The sequence below is a fragment of the Panthera tigris genome, chromosome B1 (assembly GCF_018350195.1).
Source record: "Panthera tigris isolate Pti1 chromosome B1, P.tigris_Pti1_mat1.1, whole genome shotgun sequence".
Lineage (NCBI taxonomy): Eukaryota > Metazoa > Chordata > Mammalia > Carnivora > Felidae > Panthera > Panthera tigris.
The window spans coordinates 134,134,005-134,150,103 of NC_056663.1; the positions used below are offsets into that span (position 1 = coordinate 134,134,005).

Here is a 16,099-nt window from a genome sequence, read left to right on the forward strand (position 1 = left end):
TAAAATTAAGTGGGAGAGAGTGGCTGATCAAAACTAAAACACAAAATAAACTCTTCAAATGATAATTGATTTGCATCAGTTATAACCATATCAGAATGAGTTATTTGTTATTCACAGAACCCATTATGACACATCACAGCCCCTAGATTAGAGTCAAGTAACCCTAAGCACAAATCTATCATCTCCCCTGTGATTCCTATAAGCAAGTGACACATCAGAAATAATGAGTCATGAGAAAGACAATGTGATTGGTGCTGAAGGAATAAGCCCTACACCATGTCATGCCCCTGCACTAATTGTTTTCCATAAGCCTTAATTGCCTGTCTGGGCACTCTTTGCTCCTCGACACCCTGAATGACAAGTTGGTAATTCACAACAGGAGATTTGAGCAACTGGAGAACATCTCTCAAGAGCTCCTTTTGGCTTCCTCCCCTGACTAGACACGTCACGGTAGTATTTAATGCATTAGTATACCACTTTTAGACAGGAGTTTGTTCCTAAATAAAAATCAGCCTTACTTAAAAATAAAAAGATAATAACAACATAAGGGAACATGTCTATTTATTCTAGGCAAAGTGTTAAAAACAAACCTAGCAGCAAAATTAAGGAGAATTTTAAATTCAAGGACAATTTATAGGAAAGAATAGCTAGATACAGAATATTTGTTCTTTCTCTGGACTTCCATTTCTATTTCACATGTTCTTAGTTAATACTTTGGTTGCTAGATCATTCAGGGTTTCTAGTATTTATGAAAGGATTAAGTAGAATTCTGGATTGTGGCTTGATGTACATTACACATAGTAAGGTCTGAATTTCTGCTTCTTTCTTTGAGGAATCAGATGAGGCTCAAGTAGCCAATAATAAACATAGGAAGAGTTTTCCCCACAAAAAGAGAAGCCTCTGGAAGAATAGCAATGTCTAATCTCCTTTTTGACCCTGTTACGGGTTGATCTGTATTTATCCCAAATACATATGTTGAGGTCCCAAATCTTAGTACTTCAGAATCTGACCCTGCTTGGAGACAGGGTATTTAAAGAGGCAATTGAGTTAAAATGAAGTCATGAGAGTAGACCCTAATCCAATCTGACTTGTGTCCTTATAAGAAGAGGAAATTTTAGGACACAGAGGATGCAGAGGGAAGGCCCTGAGAAGACACAGGGAGAAGGCAGCCAACTATACAGCAAAGGTTGATGCTTCAGAAGAAACCAATCCCTGTTAACACCTTGATCTTGGACTTCTAGACCCAACACCTGTAAGAAAATAAATTTCTGTTATTTAAGCCACCATGTCTGCAATACTTTGTTAGATAGTCCTGGAAAGCCAATAAATACTTTGTTTACCCACCCCTCTTTCTTATTGCAGACACACACCATTTTAAAAGCATGCTGGTCAAGTGAAACCTTTTCATATGAGATCAGAGGATCCTTAAACCAATGCCACTTCATAATAATGGTCCTGTTGATGCAATCTGAATTAATATAAAAGGTTGAATTTAGTTTTATTACTCTGATGTTTGAAATATAAGCATTTGATTAACACTGAGTTGTATATTTTCACAAAATTAGCTGAATGCCTGTGTGAAGCTAACCTGGTGTGCATGCTGCCAAGCTCCCTAAGGATCAGGGCTCCTTTGAATAGGCGCTGTAAGAGAAACAGCCAAATGGCTAACTCTCCAGGGCAGCCTGGATCAGCAGGACACACACATGAATGTCCCTGGTACATCCCCCTTCCTACTCCATTAGTACACCTTTCTCGTCTCAGAACTTCCTTCATGCTTTGCCAGTATTTCTTCAGCCTAAAATTCTTAACCTCATGGCCACCTAATCAAAATCCTGCAGTTTTTTTTTTTTTTTTAATTCCAGTTTCAGACTCACTGCCTCCAGGAAAGACTTCCTTGATTATTCCAGTCCTTACTGATCTGTTGCTTCCTAAATTTCATCTGCATTTATAATCCCACCTGAGACAATTCAGTATCCAGGCCAGTTATTATTTATGGCACTACTCAGGCAATTGTTCCAAAATGTTGCTACTGTTCCATGAGCCTTACTCACATCAGCAGAGTGCTAAGTGTTCCTCTCACTCTTATGTCCTTCCATCCTCACCACAACCTCCACAACCTCCTGAGGGAGGCATTCTTACTTCACATTTTCTAAGAGGAAACTGGCTCAGAAAACCTAAGCAACCAGCTCAAGTGGCAGAGCTGGGAACTGATTCTGTCCAGTAGAGAAGTCTCTATCTCTTTCCTTTTCCTACGCTGGCTTCTAGGGTGGCCCTCGCAGCTTTGCTTTTCACCATCACCTCCGCATCTTCTCCTCCTAGGTCATCTTCTCCTCCTAGGACCCTCCTAGGTCCTCCTAGGTCTCCTCCTAGGTCCTAGGGGACAGTTTCTACTTGCTCTCTACTCCTATACACCTAAGGCAAATAGTTTGATATTTATCAAAATATTTAGGAAAGCACCTGGAATAAATTGGGGTTTTATAACTCCTTGGTGGCTCTGCAATTAGGTTGCCAGTTTTCTTATTAGGATATAGGGATTTCAGCAGGTTGGATCATACATTTCTGCATGATCCAGGACCTCTTAGGATTTCCATCTGGGCCTTTCTAGGCCTGATGTAATGGGGCTGTAAAGATGAGCCATTTTTTAAAATTTTATTTTAGAGAGAGAGAGAGAGTGTGTGTGCACAAGTCAGGAAGAGGGGCAGAGGGAGGGAGAGAGAATCCTAAGCAGGCTCCATGCTCAGTGTGGAGCTTGACACAGTGTTTGATCCCATGACCCTGGGATCATGACCCGAGTCGAAATCAAGAATCAGGTACTCAACACCCAAAGCACCCCCAGCACCCCAAGATGAGTACTGTTTGAGAAAGGTAGTATTTGAATAACGAACAGAACAAATGAACCTAAAGATGAATTGACAGAGATAACATTTGTTTCAAAGCCAGGAAATTCAACAGGCCTGATCATCTGGGTTGCAGATGATTCTTCAGGTTTCACATTTTGAAACATTCAGAATCACTTCAGCTCAGTTTTTTATTAAGAAGAAGGAGGAAGGAAAGGAGGAGGAGGTGGGTGAGGAGGGGGAGGAAGAGGAGGAGGAGGAGGAGAAAAGGAAAGAGAAGCGAAGAGAAAAGAAAAGAAAAAAAGAAAAAGAAAAAGAGAAAGAAAAGAAGAAAAGAAAAGAAAACAAAAGGAAAACCCCTTCCCTGGTTCCTTGAGAGCTGGCACAGGACATGGTGATATACCAGTTTTATCCTTGCTGCAAGGGTGCTTCCCACCCCTAATTATCAGCAGCAGTTCTGCTGCACACTCCTTTTCCTCCTGTTGTATTCCTTTTCCTGTGAATATGATTTCTCTTCCTCATTCCTGTACCATTTCTAACCTATGGGTTGTTCTCTCCACTGGCCATTGACTCACTCAAACATGCTGTTTCCCTAGCTAAGATACAGCCCAAAGGGGCCCTGCCACAGAAAAAGAACTGCCTGGAGAAACTCTATTTTCATAATAACAGCCACCGACATTTGTTTAGCACTTTACGGTCTATTTTCTTAGCGTGCTTGGATTGCAAAGCCCTTTTCAATTATTGGATAAAAAAGACAGGTAAACACAAACAGCCTGTGAATGCATAATTAAAACAATGCCTCAAAGAAAAATGAGGGAGGAAAATCACATTAATTCCAGCAAATAACGTTAATAAACAGCTGCTGCCATCAAAGTACTAAAAGACACTATTGGTTTTAGTATTAACGAGGGACTGAAGGAGAAGGCAATGCGAAATACTTTTTAAGAGTATAGTCTGTGAAATTCATGAACTTCTCTGGTCTCCAGTCTCCTATGGTGTAGAGAGAAAGCTATGACCATGTTAAGTAATTCATAACTGCAAGACTTTTAAAATTTTGATTTATCCAGGGGTGCCTGGGTGGCTCATTCAGTGAAGTGCCTGACTTCAGCTCAGGTCATGATCTCATGGTTCATGGGTTCCAGCCCCCAATCAGGCTCTGTGCTGACACAGCTTCGGATTCTGTGCCTCCCTCTCTCTCTGCCCTGCCATCTCCAAAAAGAAAAAAAAAAAAAAAGAATAAAAACTTTAAGTTTTTTAAAAAAAATTTTGGTTAATCCAATGCAATCATTCCATAGATAATAAAACTGAGGCCTAGTTTATTCATTAATTCAACAGACATGCAGTGAACATACACTATATGATAGCCACTTTCCTAGGCACTTGGAATAGAAGGTAACATTTCTCAAGAGCTTCAAATCTAATGGGGAAGAAAGAGAATACAGCTAATATAAAAAAGGTGAGTCTCAAAGGCAGAGGAAGAAAATGCAGAGTACAATAAATTTTAAACCCTAATCTCATTTCTTTCACTTGCCCTCTTTATTTCTCTTAACTCTTAGATATTTGGCCTCTGTGGGATCTAGAAAATGAACCCATCCATATTATTATTCTTATTGGTATGAGAAAGTTGTAGCATGTGGTGGTTTTGTGGGCTCACATGGGTGTCAAGCCTGGCTTGAGCATTTACTAGAAACATGAATGTGTACCACTGCCTCCTGGCCTTGGGAAGAATGGCATCAATCACAAGTGTGGTCACATATTAAATGAGCCATTGTGTATAAGGCCTAGCATGCATTAGTACAGGGCCTGACACCTATTTCAGTAAATGTTAACCATAAACATGATAGAAGTGTTTCTCATACTGATGTTAAAGGAAACCTGGTAGGTTGCGGCAGAGAGATATCAATAAATGAGTGGTGAGGAAAACAAGATACCCCTCTGAGAAAATGAGCTCGTTAATTTTACCAGTAAACAAAGTAGGGCCATTTTCTATAAGATGTTTAAAATTTTATGATGCTAGTGTACATTGTAAAGCAGTGAGTTTAGAAGACACTTCAAGCTTCTTTGATCTTGAAAAGGATGCTTCCATTTCAGAATACTTATGAATATCTCCCTGAACTTGTATGGACTAAGCAAAATATAGGAATTTTTTTTCATGCCAGGCACGAATAACCCAATCCTCTATTAATGGTATTCATTTCTGAAAAAGTCACATAACAGAGATCAGCACTGGTCAGGATCTAGAGTTATAAATGGGCTAAGACAGGGTTTAAATAGAGAATTTTAGTTTGGTTACTAAAACTTTTTAGATTTACTGTGATTGGGGAAAAAATAAGCATTATTAAAAGATGAAAGCTTCTAAATAAAACTGTTGGCAAACAGTTCCTGAATCATGATTTTGAGGCTGTGGGTGATGCTATGGCCTGGGGAGACAGGCTGTCTCAGAGTTCTAATTCTGGCTCTGGTGGCACCAGTGGGGATTAGTGATTTATATTAGTATCTTCAGGCTCCTTTTCACAGGTTTTGTTTCTCTAGCTTTTTTTATCTAGCTACAAGGGTCCACAAACTATGGCCCATGGGCCAAATCTGGCCTACTATCTATTTTCCACATTTTTAAGTGGCTGGAAAAAATCAAAAGAACCATAATATTTCTTGATATTTGAGAATTACATAAAATCCAGATTTTGGTGTCCATTAATAAAATTTTATTGGAACATAGCCAATACCCATGTGCTTATGCTACAATGGCAGAGTTGAGTAGTTATAACAGAGAGCATATGGGCTGTAAAACCTAAAATATTTATTCTCTGGTCCTTTCCAGAAAATATTTGCTGACCCCTGATCTGGCATATAGAATGAATCCTAACATTAAATGTGAATGGATGAACATGTCTACCAATACCGTCAGAGAGCACTCCTCATACAGACACTCTTCATGAGTGTGATCATAAGATCACACTCCAAACGGGTTCACAAATGTGCCAAATGCCTTCTGGTTGACATGGCAGTAAAATTTCAAGGGATTACAAACATTTTAAAATGCCCTTTGTATTATTTTAATAGCCTCTTTCAAATGTATATTTTAAGGCATTTTAAGTAGGAAGGGAATTTTGAAGGAAAAATCCCAACCACTTTTTTTTAAATAAAAGAATACATAGTAGCTAAAACATGCTGCTTTTCAATGCATTTATTTAATTCATGTTCAGAATTACTTGTGTATATAGAATTACGATTTCATACCATAAACAACTCCTACTCACATTCTCTAAATGATTTCCACACATTAACTAAGAAAAGAAAAATAATACAAGCTTCATGGCTGCCTACAGACTTAGGCAGACAAAAAAAGAGATTGTCATAGTTGCCTTTGGGTAACAGAATTGCACGAACTGTAACTTACAGTACTAACACAAAAGAGAAAAAATAGTTAAGATAAAGACAGTGTCATAAAATTAAATGCCTTAGCAGCATATTTAACTAATGATCAAGAAAATGACCAACTTTTATGCCTTTTATGCTAGAACACTATTAAAATGTCTCCACATTTTCACACAAAATAGACACCAAATACTGGTTTACGTTTTTAAAGACAGCAAATTAATATAACCAATGACTTTATTCACCCTACTAGGAATTGCAAATACACACATGGATGATAAACTATCATTGCTGATGTCAAATAATTATTTCAAAAACTCAAAAACGGGGCCAAGCTTTTTTCTTTCTCAGAGACATCCATGACTATATCTTACAACTATCTATTTCTCATATGGCCTATTCTATACTGCAGCTGCACTGACCATCTAAATAGGCTCAAGTTTGGGTCAATTAAAAATTATACACTCTCCAGATCCATGAAATGTTCTACCTAGGAAGAATTTTTTTGTAAATGCGTGAAATAGGTCTGGAGAGTTATCCAATCATAGAAACAGGAGAAAAAACAACTAGATCAGGGAGATAAAAGTAAAAACTGATTAACAGTATACCATGTAATTACAAATAATAGAGAAAAATTTTGCCACACTTATGCATGTGTGTATATAAGTGAAATAGATAGATGCATATGAATACAGAGATAAATAACTAAATATGGAGAAAATGCAGATAAATAGATTGATAGAGATTAATCAAATCTCTGGACCCCAAATTTAGACTACAGTTCTTAACCTACAGTCTACAGCTGGGTTTCTAGGAATCTTTGAAACCCCCCAAATCATTTGCAATTTATATAGGTAAATACATTTTTCTGACAAAACAATACATAATACAGTTATTAGATTGTTTAGGTACTCATGTCTCCTAACTTTTCGCTCAGCTCATAAAAATCCTTCTGCAAAATAATTAGAATAGAAACATTCTTTATTGATATTTACAGAAGTGATATGCAATTGTCAGAGGATATTGGAAATAATTAGCGTAGTCATGGCTAAAGGCAGGCTATATGACACCTTCTCTTCTGAAGGGTTTAATTTTATTTCCAGGCAGATGAAACTCACTTTGGATTACCCTTCAAAATTTCTCTCTTTTTTTTTTTCATTTCCGTAGCTGTATCTTCACCTCTCATCCCCTTTTCTTCTGTGTTTACCTCTTTTATTTCCCTGGAGGAAGGAAGAGGATAAGAAAGCCTCCCAGTTCTAGTTATTATTGATTTGGGGCACTGTGCCGAATTGGGGCTTTGAGAGTCTGGAATATTGGTAATTTCCCTTGAAACTCATAATGAGTCTTTCCTTGGATAATACCTATGCGGGCTGGTGTACTGATTCCCAACATGTGAATAATATTAAGCGTGCTTGCTAGTGGCTAGACAGTGTGTGATAAGTTGGCCAGTGTATGGAGGGAGTTTGTGAAGAAGCAGAGACAATTTTAGCAAAGTGAGTTCTGTAATGAAGAAAGCGGAGCTTCAGCATGCATCGTTTTCCAGAGGAAAAAGTTACAGGTGCACATTCCTTCTCTGGTATAGTTATTCACATAAAAGTAAGGCTACTGCAGGCAGGCGAATTTTCTCCCCAGCTCGTCATGACAGTATTACTATTTGTGACCAGAGAACATACATTTAAAAGAACTGTGAGTGGGCACCTTTATCTAGTGCCTATTTTTATGATAGGCTTAAACATATAAACAATTGCAAATAGATGAAAATGCCTACTCTCACATCAAGTACCAAAACTCTTAATACATAGTCTGTTAATCATAATAAAAAATTCATAAGTTCATATTTCAGAAACCAGGCTCCAGCCTCTAATACCTCATATTTTTTATGCCAGAAAAAAAAATATATATATACATATATACATACATATATACACAGAAAATCAAAATAAAGTTGTGTATATATACACAACTTTATTTTGATTTTCTGGAACTTTACCTTTGTAAAGATAAATCAGTCTCTCTCTCTCTCTCTCTCTCTCTCTCTCTCTCTCTCTCTCGCACACACACACACACACACACAAAGTAGTGTTAGCTGTTTGACCTTGATCGAATTACTTCACTGTGCCTCAGTTTCTTTATCTGGAAATGGAGATAATAACAGAGCCGGCTTCATGGAGCTGTGATAAAGATCAAATTTAATGATACATGTAAAGATCCTGGAACATTGCCTGGGATACAGATAAAGCTATAAATCCTATAATGGGTAGCCTACTGCTCTGTTTAGATCCCAGAGGCTGGCATGTTGGCTGCTGATGGCTCACAGAAGCCTTCATGGACATTGCTCTCCATTGCAACAGGGAGCTGTTTCACCTGAGTTTATCTGTCTCCTCTTTTCCCATAAACCACTAGACTAGCTAATACCAAGATAAAAGGTCTGCTCCTTGAGTTTAGAGCAGCCCTGAGGGGCATCCCAGCTCTGGAGCCCCCCATAGCATCAGCTGAGACCTTATTTGTAATGGTGGTGTGGGCCAGCTTCTCCTTCTGTCTAATCCTGCTCTCCTTGCTTTCTCATAGATGAGATATCTCCAGAGAGCATTCCCTAATACACTGTTTTTAAAAAACTTATCTATCTATCTATCTATCATCTATCTATCTATCTATCTATCTATCTATCTATCTATCTATCATCTATATCCAGTATAGATAACATAGTGTTATAGTAGTTTCAAGTGTATAATATAATGATTCAACAATCCTACACATTACTCAGTGTTCATCAAGATAAATGTCCTCTTAGTCCCCATCACCTATTTCACCCTCCCCCCACCCACTTCCCTTCTGGCAATCACCACTTTGTTCTCTGTATTTCAAGACATGCAGTTTGTTTGTCTCTTTTTTTCTTTGTTAATTTGTTTCTCAAATTGCACATGAGTGAAATCATACAGTATTTGCCTTTCTCTGACTAACTTATTTTACCTAGTATTATACCCTCTAGCTCCATCCATGTGGTTGCAAATGGCAATTTTAGTCTATAAATCTGAAGAAAAAAAACGTTAAAAATTCACATTCTATGTTGAAAAACACAAGGGAAGTTGTACCTTACAGAGAATGCATTTCAGAGAAGAAACCTAAACCCCATTTCCCTGACCCTGACTATAACAAGAGGAAGACGACTAGGACAGAGGAAGTGCCTCTTGAAGAAAAGTTTTCAAGATAAACCCTATTTTTTTAAGGGGAGGAAAATAAATTCTCTCAACCATCAGAACAAGTTCAGAGAAGCACAAGAGAGTTGCTGGTAAATTCTGAAGTATGCTAGAACTGTCACTCACCCCTTCTCCAAGTTGTAGGCTCACATGAAGCTCAGCAATCCATTGAATCTGTTGGGTCTGAAGCTCATGCTTCACGGAAAAAGGGACAAGATGACAGGGTTGAGGGAAGCAGCAATGGTGAAACAGCCTGCATTATCCCTACTTGGCAGACCAGGGTACATGAGTTTCCTGGTAGCTGAATAAGCACAAAGAAAGCAGCTGGCTTTTGAGCCCTTCTAATGGTATGCCATCTAACAGGACCTTGCTTAAGGTGGAAAAGTCTACCATGTGAAGTGGATTTCCAATTCTAGGGATGCTGAACAATCCACAAATGTTCTCTATAAGCAAGTCGACTTTTGGAAAGGAATGTAATAACCAGTCAGTGTTAAGGAGCTGTACTACAGCAATAGCTTCTGTGTAGACAGACTTCTACCTTCTTCCATTTCTCTTTTGGTAACGTTATCAGAAAGGAAAGCAGAGAAGTAGGAAAGAGGGCATACAGAATTTCCCTCCACTTCAGCCACTATAACCACAAAGAGGTCTTTGCTGCACAAGGGGATGGAAAGATATTACACAGCAGGAAATAAGAGTTCAGCATAGCCAATTTAGGAGTAGCTATTGCTGACAATAAAATCATTTCAAACAATTGAGAGTCTGCCGTGAACCTGGTAAACATATACACTTCAATAAGTATTCATACAGTACCCCGCATCATACTGTACCATGTGTTAGAGATGCCATGATAAGAAGAAAGACATGGCTTCTAACACTTATGGAGCATGCACTTCCTCATCTCCTTTTGCCTTTCTGCCTCTGAATCATTATGTCTTCTCCCTGTGACAGACTATTCTTCAAAGAAGGTTGAGACATCATAATCTATTAATTATTCTGTTTATTTTTTAAACATCATAAGGAAAATTTTCCCAGAACACATTTTAAGAAGCAAAAAGACTGAATGCATTTTCTTACTTCAAGTACTATACATTAAATTCTGCCAACATTCCTTTCTCAACCACATTTCCCAAAAGCTTAGCACTTGGCCATAAAAGTTCACTCCAGTCTAAAATTTGGCATGCCTGACAGCAAAGTCTTCAAATTTGCCAATTTGGCTAACATCTCCTTTTTGAATAACAAGTAGGGAAATAGGAAAGAAAATATGTGAAATGGTATAAATCATGGCATTATCCAGACACAATTCATTTCATGAGATAATAGTAAGACTAAAATAAATTAATCCTAAATTATGGTAGATTTGTTTTCAGATAGATTTTCACAAAAGTTTAAAATCTACATGGAAATATACTATACAAAGAAATATAATTGAGTCATATACAAAAATCAGAGAACATTTTTTAATGTTTGTTTATTTATTTATTTATTTAAATATGAAATTTATTGTCAAATTGGTTTCCATACAACACCCAGTGCTCATCCCAACAGGTGCCCTCCTCAATGCCCTTCACCCACCCTCCCCTCCCTCCCACCCCCCATCAGCCCTCAGTTTATTCTCATTTTTTAAGAGTCTCTTATGTTTTGGCTCCCTCCCTCTCTAACCTTTTTTTCTTTTTCCTTCCCCTCCCCCATGGACTTCTGTTAAGTTTCTCAGGATCCACATAAGAGTGAAAACATATGGTATCTGTCTTTCTCTGTATGACTTATTTCACTTAGCATAACACTCTCCAGTTTGATCCACGTTGCTACAAAAGGCCAGATTTCATTCTTTCTCATTGCCACATAGTATTCCATTGTGTATATAAACCACAATTTCTTTACCCATTCATCAGTTGATGGACATTTAGGCTCTTCCCATAATTTGGCTATTGTTAAAAGTGCTGCTATAAACATTGGGGTACAAGTGCCCCTATGCATCAGCTCTCCTGTATCCCTTGGGTAAATTCCTAGCAGTGCTATTGTTTCTGCACTGCAAAGGAAACAATCAACAAAACTAAAAGGCAACCAATGGAATGGGAAAAGATATTTGCAAATGACATATCGGACAAAGGGCTAGTATCCAAAATCTATACAGAGCTCACCAAACTCCACACCCGAAAAACAAATAACCCAGTGAAGAAATGGGCAGAAAACATGAATAGACACTTCTCTAAAGAAGACATCCGGATGGCCAACAGGCACATTAAAAGATGCTCAATGTTGCTCCTTATCAGGGAAATACAAATCAAAACCACACTCAGATATCACCTCACGCTAGTCAGAGTCGCCAAAATGAACAAATCAGGAGACCATAGATGCTGGCGAAGATGTGGAGAAACGGGAACCCTCTTGCACTGTTGGTGGGAATGCAAACTGAGAACTTTGATTCTATTGTAAAATCTTTTTTTTGATTATTTACACATGACTATTACTTAATTTCAGAGGACATTTCAGACTAAAGTAAAACAAAAATGAAACAAAACAACTCCTATCTACATAGCATATATGGATATATATAAATTATAAATAATTCTATATAAAGAATTATATTCTGTAATATTCGATAATATAAAGAATTAAAAAGATATATAGCACATATACAGATAAACTATATATATATATATATATATATATATATATATATATATATACATAAACTTACATATATCTGCACACACACACAAATGTGTGTATGTATATATAGTACCAGAATGTTTGGCAAAGAGCTTTCAGAAATCTTTTTGTCGGTTTTGCTAGAAATCATTATAGGCAGTTGGGATTAAAGTATTTAATCCTATCCATCGATATACCTTGGTAGTTGGGCTTGAGGTATTTGTACATAAAGACAGAATCATTTTGGCTCTGTAAACATCATTTGTAGCATGGGTTTTCAAAAATGGTGATGGAGAGAATTCCTCAGAGAAAACCAATATAGAATAAGTATGTGTTATAAGAATCTGCTGCTAGTCAGGCCTACAAAAGAAGGTTCTGTACAAAGCATTGACCACATTTCTGCAATCTTTTCTGTCTCACACTTTCTAACAAATGAAAACATTCTTGCAACTTTCTAGATTCTCTGTGTCCAGCTATCACCTAATTAGAATAATTAGAAAATATCATCTTATCTTTCTCATTTGCAAAAATAAATCCAGCATAGTCAGTAATTCTAATATAGCAAAAATGGTTAAAAATCATGTGATTTAGATTCCCACATTTTCATACAAATACAGAATCATTTGTCTGGAAATTCTATTTTAATTGGAGGGACACACCAATAAAGCCTCAATGACCAAAATTCATGGCACAAACACTGAATTCTTAAGGAAGCCATGGTGTTTCTCCAACTTTCTCTTTAAAGAAGCATTTGGCGCAATCCTCTTATCACTCCTTAAGATAATTTAGAATTATAAGACCTAATTTAGAAAATATTACATATTGTGTTAATGATTCAGGAAGCATCTTTTCAAATGAGCTATGGGCATAGTATGTTTATTTCCATAATTACTGCAGCAAACCTAAATTTCCTTGAGAATGTGTTGTTTTTTTTGTTTTTTGTTTTTTTTTTAAAGACAACCGTCAGATTTCACATCACAGAGTCTTAAACTTCTTAAGTTTTGCTCATCAAAAGCCATATATCATATTCCCCATATATGAAATGCATCCCCTAGAGAAACAATCTTAGAGGGGAAGTTTTGAGACTTCCTGGGTTCGAAGGCCCAGTTCTCTCTAGAACAATCTTGACAATATCCATGTATGTTATATTAGAACACCTTCACCAAAAGATGAAATCTTTACGTATTTAGTAGACAGAATGGGAAAGCAGACCTTTAGTATTATTGGAGACAGAGTCAAAGCTGTCAGTTTAATACCATGCTCACTTAAAAGCCGATAGGCACTAATATTGTGAATAAATAGAGAAAGAAATTTCCTCCAGTGATACTTCAAAGACTTTGCAACATCTGGAATTTGGTTCTATACAGGGTATTCCACTAAAAAGTAAGTATAAAAAGATTTTAATAGAGCAAACAAGATTCAGGTTTCTTACAATGTGTTCTCCCTGGGGGGAGACAAATAACACAATGCATCTGACTAACCTTTCTGCACTTCAGCTGCATCAATTAACATTTAGTCATGGATTCCATCATGAGCCAGATGAACTCAGTGCTACAGCTGTTTTCAGTGAAGGGGAAAAATATGCTTCCACATTTTAGATTCCCAGAATTTATAAATCTGGGAAAAATGTTTTATTGACTGCCGTTGTGCCAGCATTATTGATATGCATTACATATTAGTCACCCAAATAAATTCACACACACCCTAGACTGTGATTAAATCAGGGTCAGTAGCGCATGAACTGGGTCAGCCAGCACCAATGCTATAAAAACCACATTCTCAACCTTTTTTCTTACATCAAGGATTAAGGAAGGGCTAAAGAACTGATCAAAGAAATAGATTGCGGCCTTGAAAAAATTGTTATTGGGTGGGTCAAACATTTCAGTGGAGATCAGGTACTCTGAGAGAGGGATGCAGATGACTAGAAAAAAATGAACAGATGTTGAAGAAATTGAACTGCAGGATCTAATGGCTTGGCAGAGACATCCTCAATACTACAAGCCAAACATGTGGAAGTGTTTGGTTGGGAGCAAAGCTGGGGTACAGCATAGCAATACTTAGTTAGTCATTGAAGGAGGATTTTTGTTTTGTTTTATTTTTATAGCAAAGGTTCCTTCAAGATGCAGTTTGTGGAGAAATATTACTGTGAATCAGCTGGGTAAGCCACTCTACCTGTCACACCTTGCCAAATTTCACATCACAAGAACATTACAAAACTAATTTTGTCTCCATTAGTCCCTTATCAATGCTGTTACATGTCTTCTGGTCAACTCTGGAGTCACATGGATGAATGGATATCCAATAGTCACGTGGCCATATGTGCACTGCGTGTGTGTGTACCATCATTTGTACTGGTGTATAAACCTGGAATCACTATCTGTGTAAAAACTAACCAAATTTGACACTTGCCTTCTCAAATTAATGTTCTTAACCACAACTCAAAAAGAATAAAGGTTGTATGTCTTCACTTTTACCAACACAGAATGTCAGTCACTTAATCAAACCAGAAAAATGCCTTACCTGGAACTACTTCAAAAAGGAATTTTCCTGGGCTCTCTTCATTGCAGGGATGTTCAAGGACTTTATTTCCAGGCAGAAAAATAGTACCCTGTGAACACAAATGCCCCAAACATCAACATCATCAGAGGGCAAATATTGGATATCATCATCATTATCATCAGTAAATATCCAAAGTGTATCTGTAATCCAGTATATAGTAATACGCATCAGACTCATTTATATTCCCAACTAATCAAAAATCATGTAACAGAATCATATTAATTCAACATTTAACAAGTTTTTTGTTGACCACCCAATGTATATAAGATACTGTATTAGGTACCGAGTTCATTTTAAGCACCAATTTATTAAATGCATTCTGTGTGCCAAAATTTTTACTGAGCCTTCTACCAACATCATATTATTTAATTGTTAGAACAGTCTTATAAGGTAGGTGTTATTTTCCCCATTTTACAGCTATGAAAACCAAAACGAAGGCATTAAATAACTCAGCCAAGGTTTCCATAGCCATCCCTTGATTATTCCTTCCTTTTCCGTTAGATTTCTCTCTCTTTAGTGTATTATTTCCATCAGTACTAAGACATACTTAAAGTTGTATCCCATTACAAGATACTACTTTGACTCCTCCTGTTCCAGCTATCATCTTTTTCTCCCCTTGCCTACCAAAGAGCTACCTACATTGAATCTATTTCTTTACACGTGTCCACTGCAGCCTCGTTTGTGCACCCACAATTCCAATTACCTGATTCTCACAAGCTTCATGCTTAACAATTCTCAATCTTCAATAAATATGACTTCCCAGGAGGATTCAGCACTATTAACCATTCTTTCTTGAAGCACCTTCTTGGTTTTCTCCAGGTTTTGTTCTTACTTTGAGACTTGGTAGAGTCTCTTTTCCTGGCTCTAAGTGGCCTTTAAATATTAAAGTGTTTCAAAGATGTATCCAATTATTCCTTCTCTTCTGACTCTATTTTCTCTTTCTCAGAACTATCTCATTCATGTCTGTGACTTCAATAACCAACTATAAGCCAATGAATATCAGATTAATATTTCTCCCCTTCCCCCTGCTTCTTCTTCTTCTTCTTCTTCTTCTTCTTCTTCTTTTAATTTTAACTAGGCTTCATGTCCAACATGGGGCTGGAACTCACGACCCTGAGATCAGGAGTCGCAGGGTCCACTGACTGAGCCAGCCAAGCACCCCTCAGATTAGTATTTCTAACTCAGGACTCTCTAATTTTCAGAACTTTATATCCAAGAACTTATTTGTATTTCCATTTGGATAGCAAAAGCATCTTAAACTAAATTTAGTCAAATTAAAATGCAATTAATTTTGGTCCTGTTTAGGTATTCACTAGCTTTGTGACTGGCATCTTCTTCCAATCAGTTGCAAAAGCCAGAAATGTAGGAGTCATCATCCTTAGTATATCTGTACTAACACTCAAGTGACTATTGTTTGTGGTCTTGTATGTTTCAAAGTCCATTCACTGAATTCTCCATAACACTCAAACATCTTTCAATCCA

At 37.2% G+C, this 16,099-nt stretch overlaps 1 protein-coding gene across 2 annotated transcripts in view; it reads right to left on the reverse strand.

The window, feature by feature from the left end:
- Positions 1–16,099, reverse strand: part of ARHGAP24 (Rho GTPase activating protein 24) — a 517,340-nt gene that overhangs the window by 265,211 nt on the left and 236,030 nt on the right. Inside the window, exon 1 of one of the 2 annotated variants that reach the window (XM_007074728.3) lies at positions 14,579–14,660. Coding sequence is in view for 1 of the 2 variants with exons in the window: in XM_042984239.1 (XP_042840173.1) it covers positions 14,579–14,666 (88 nt within the window). In the remaining variant the exon portion in view is untranslated. Of the gene's footprint in view, positions 1–14,578; positions 14,667–16,099 lie in introns of those variants that run through there. The other variant, XM_042984239.1, reaches the window with a different exon arrangement.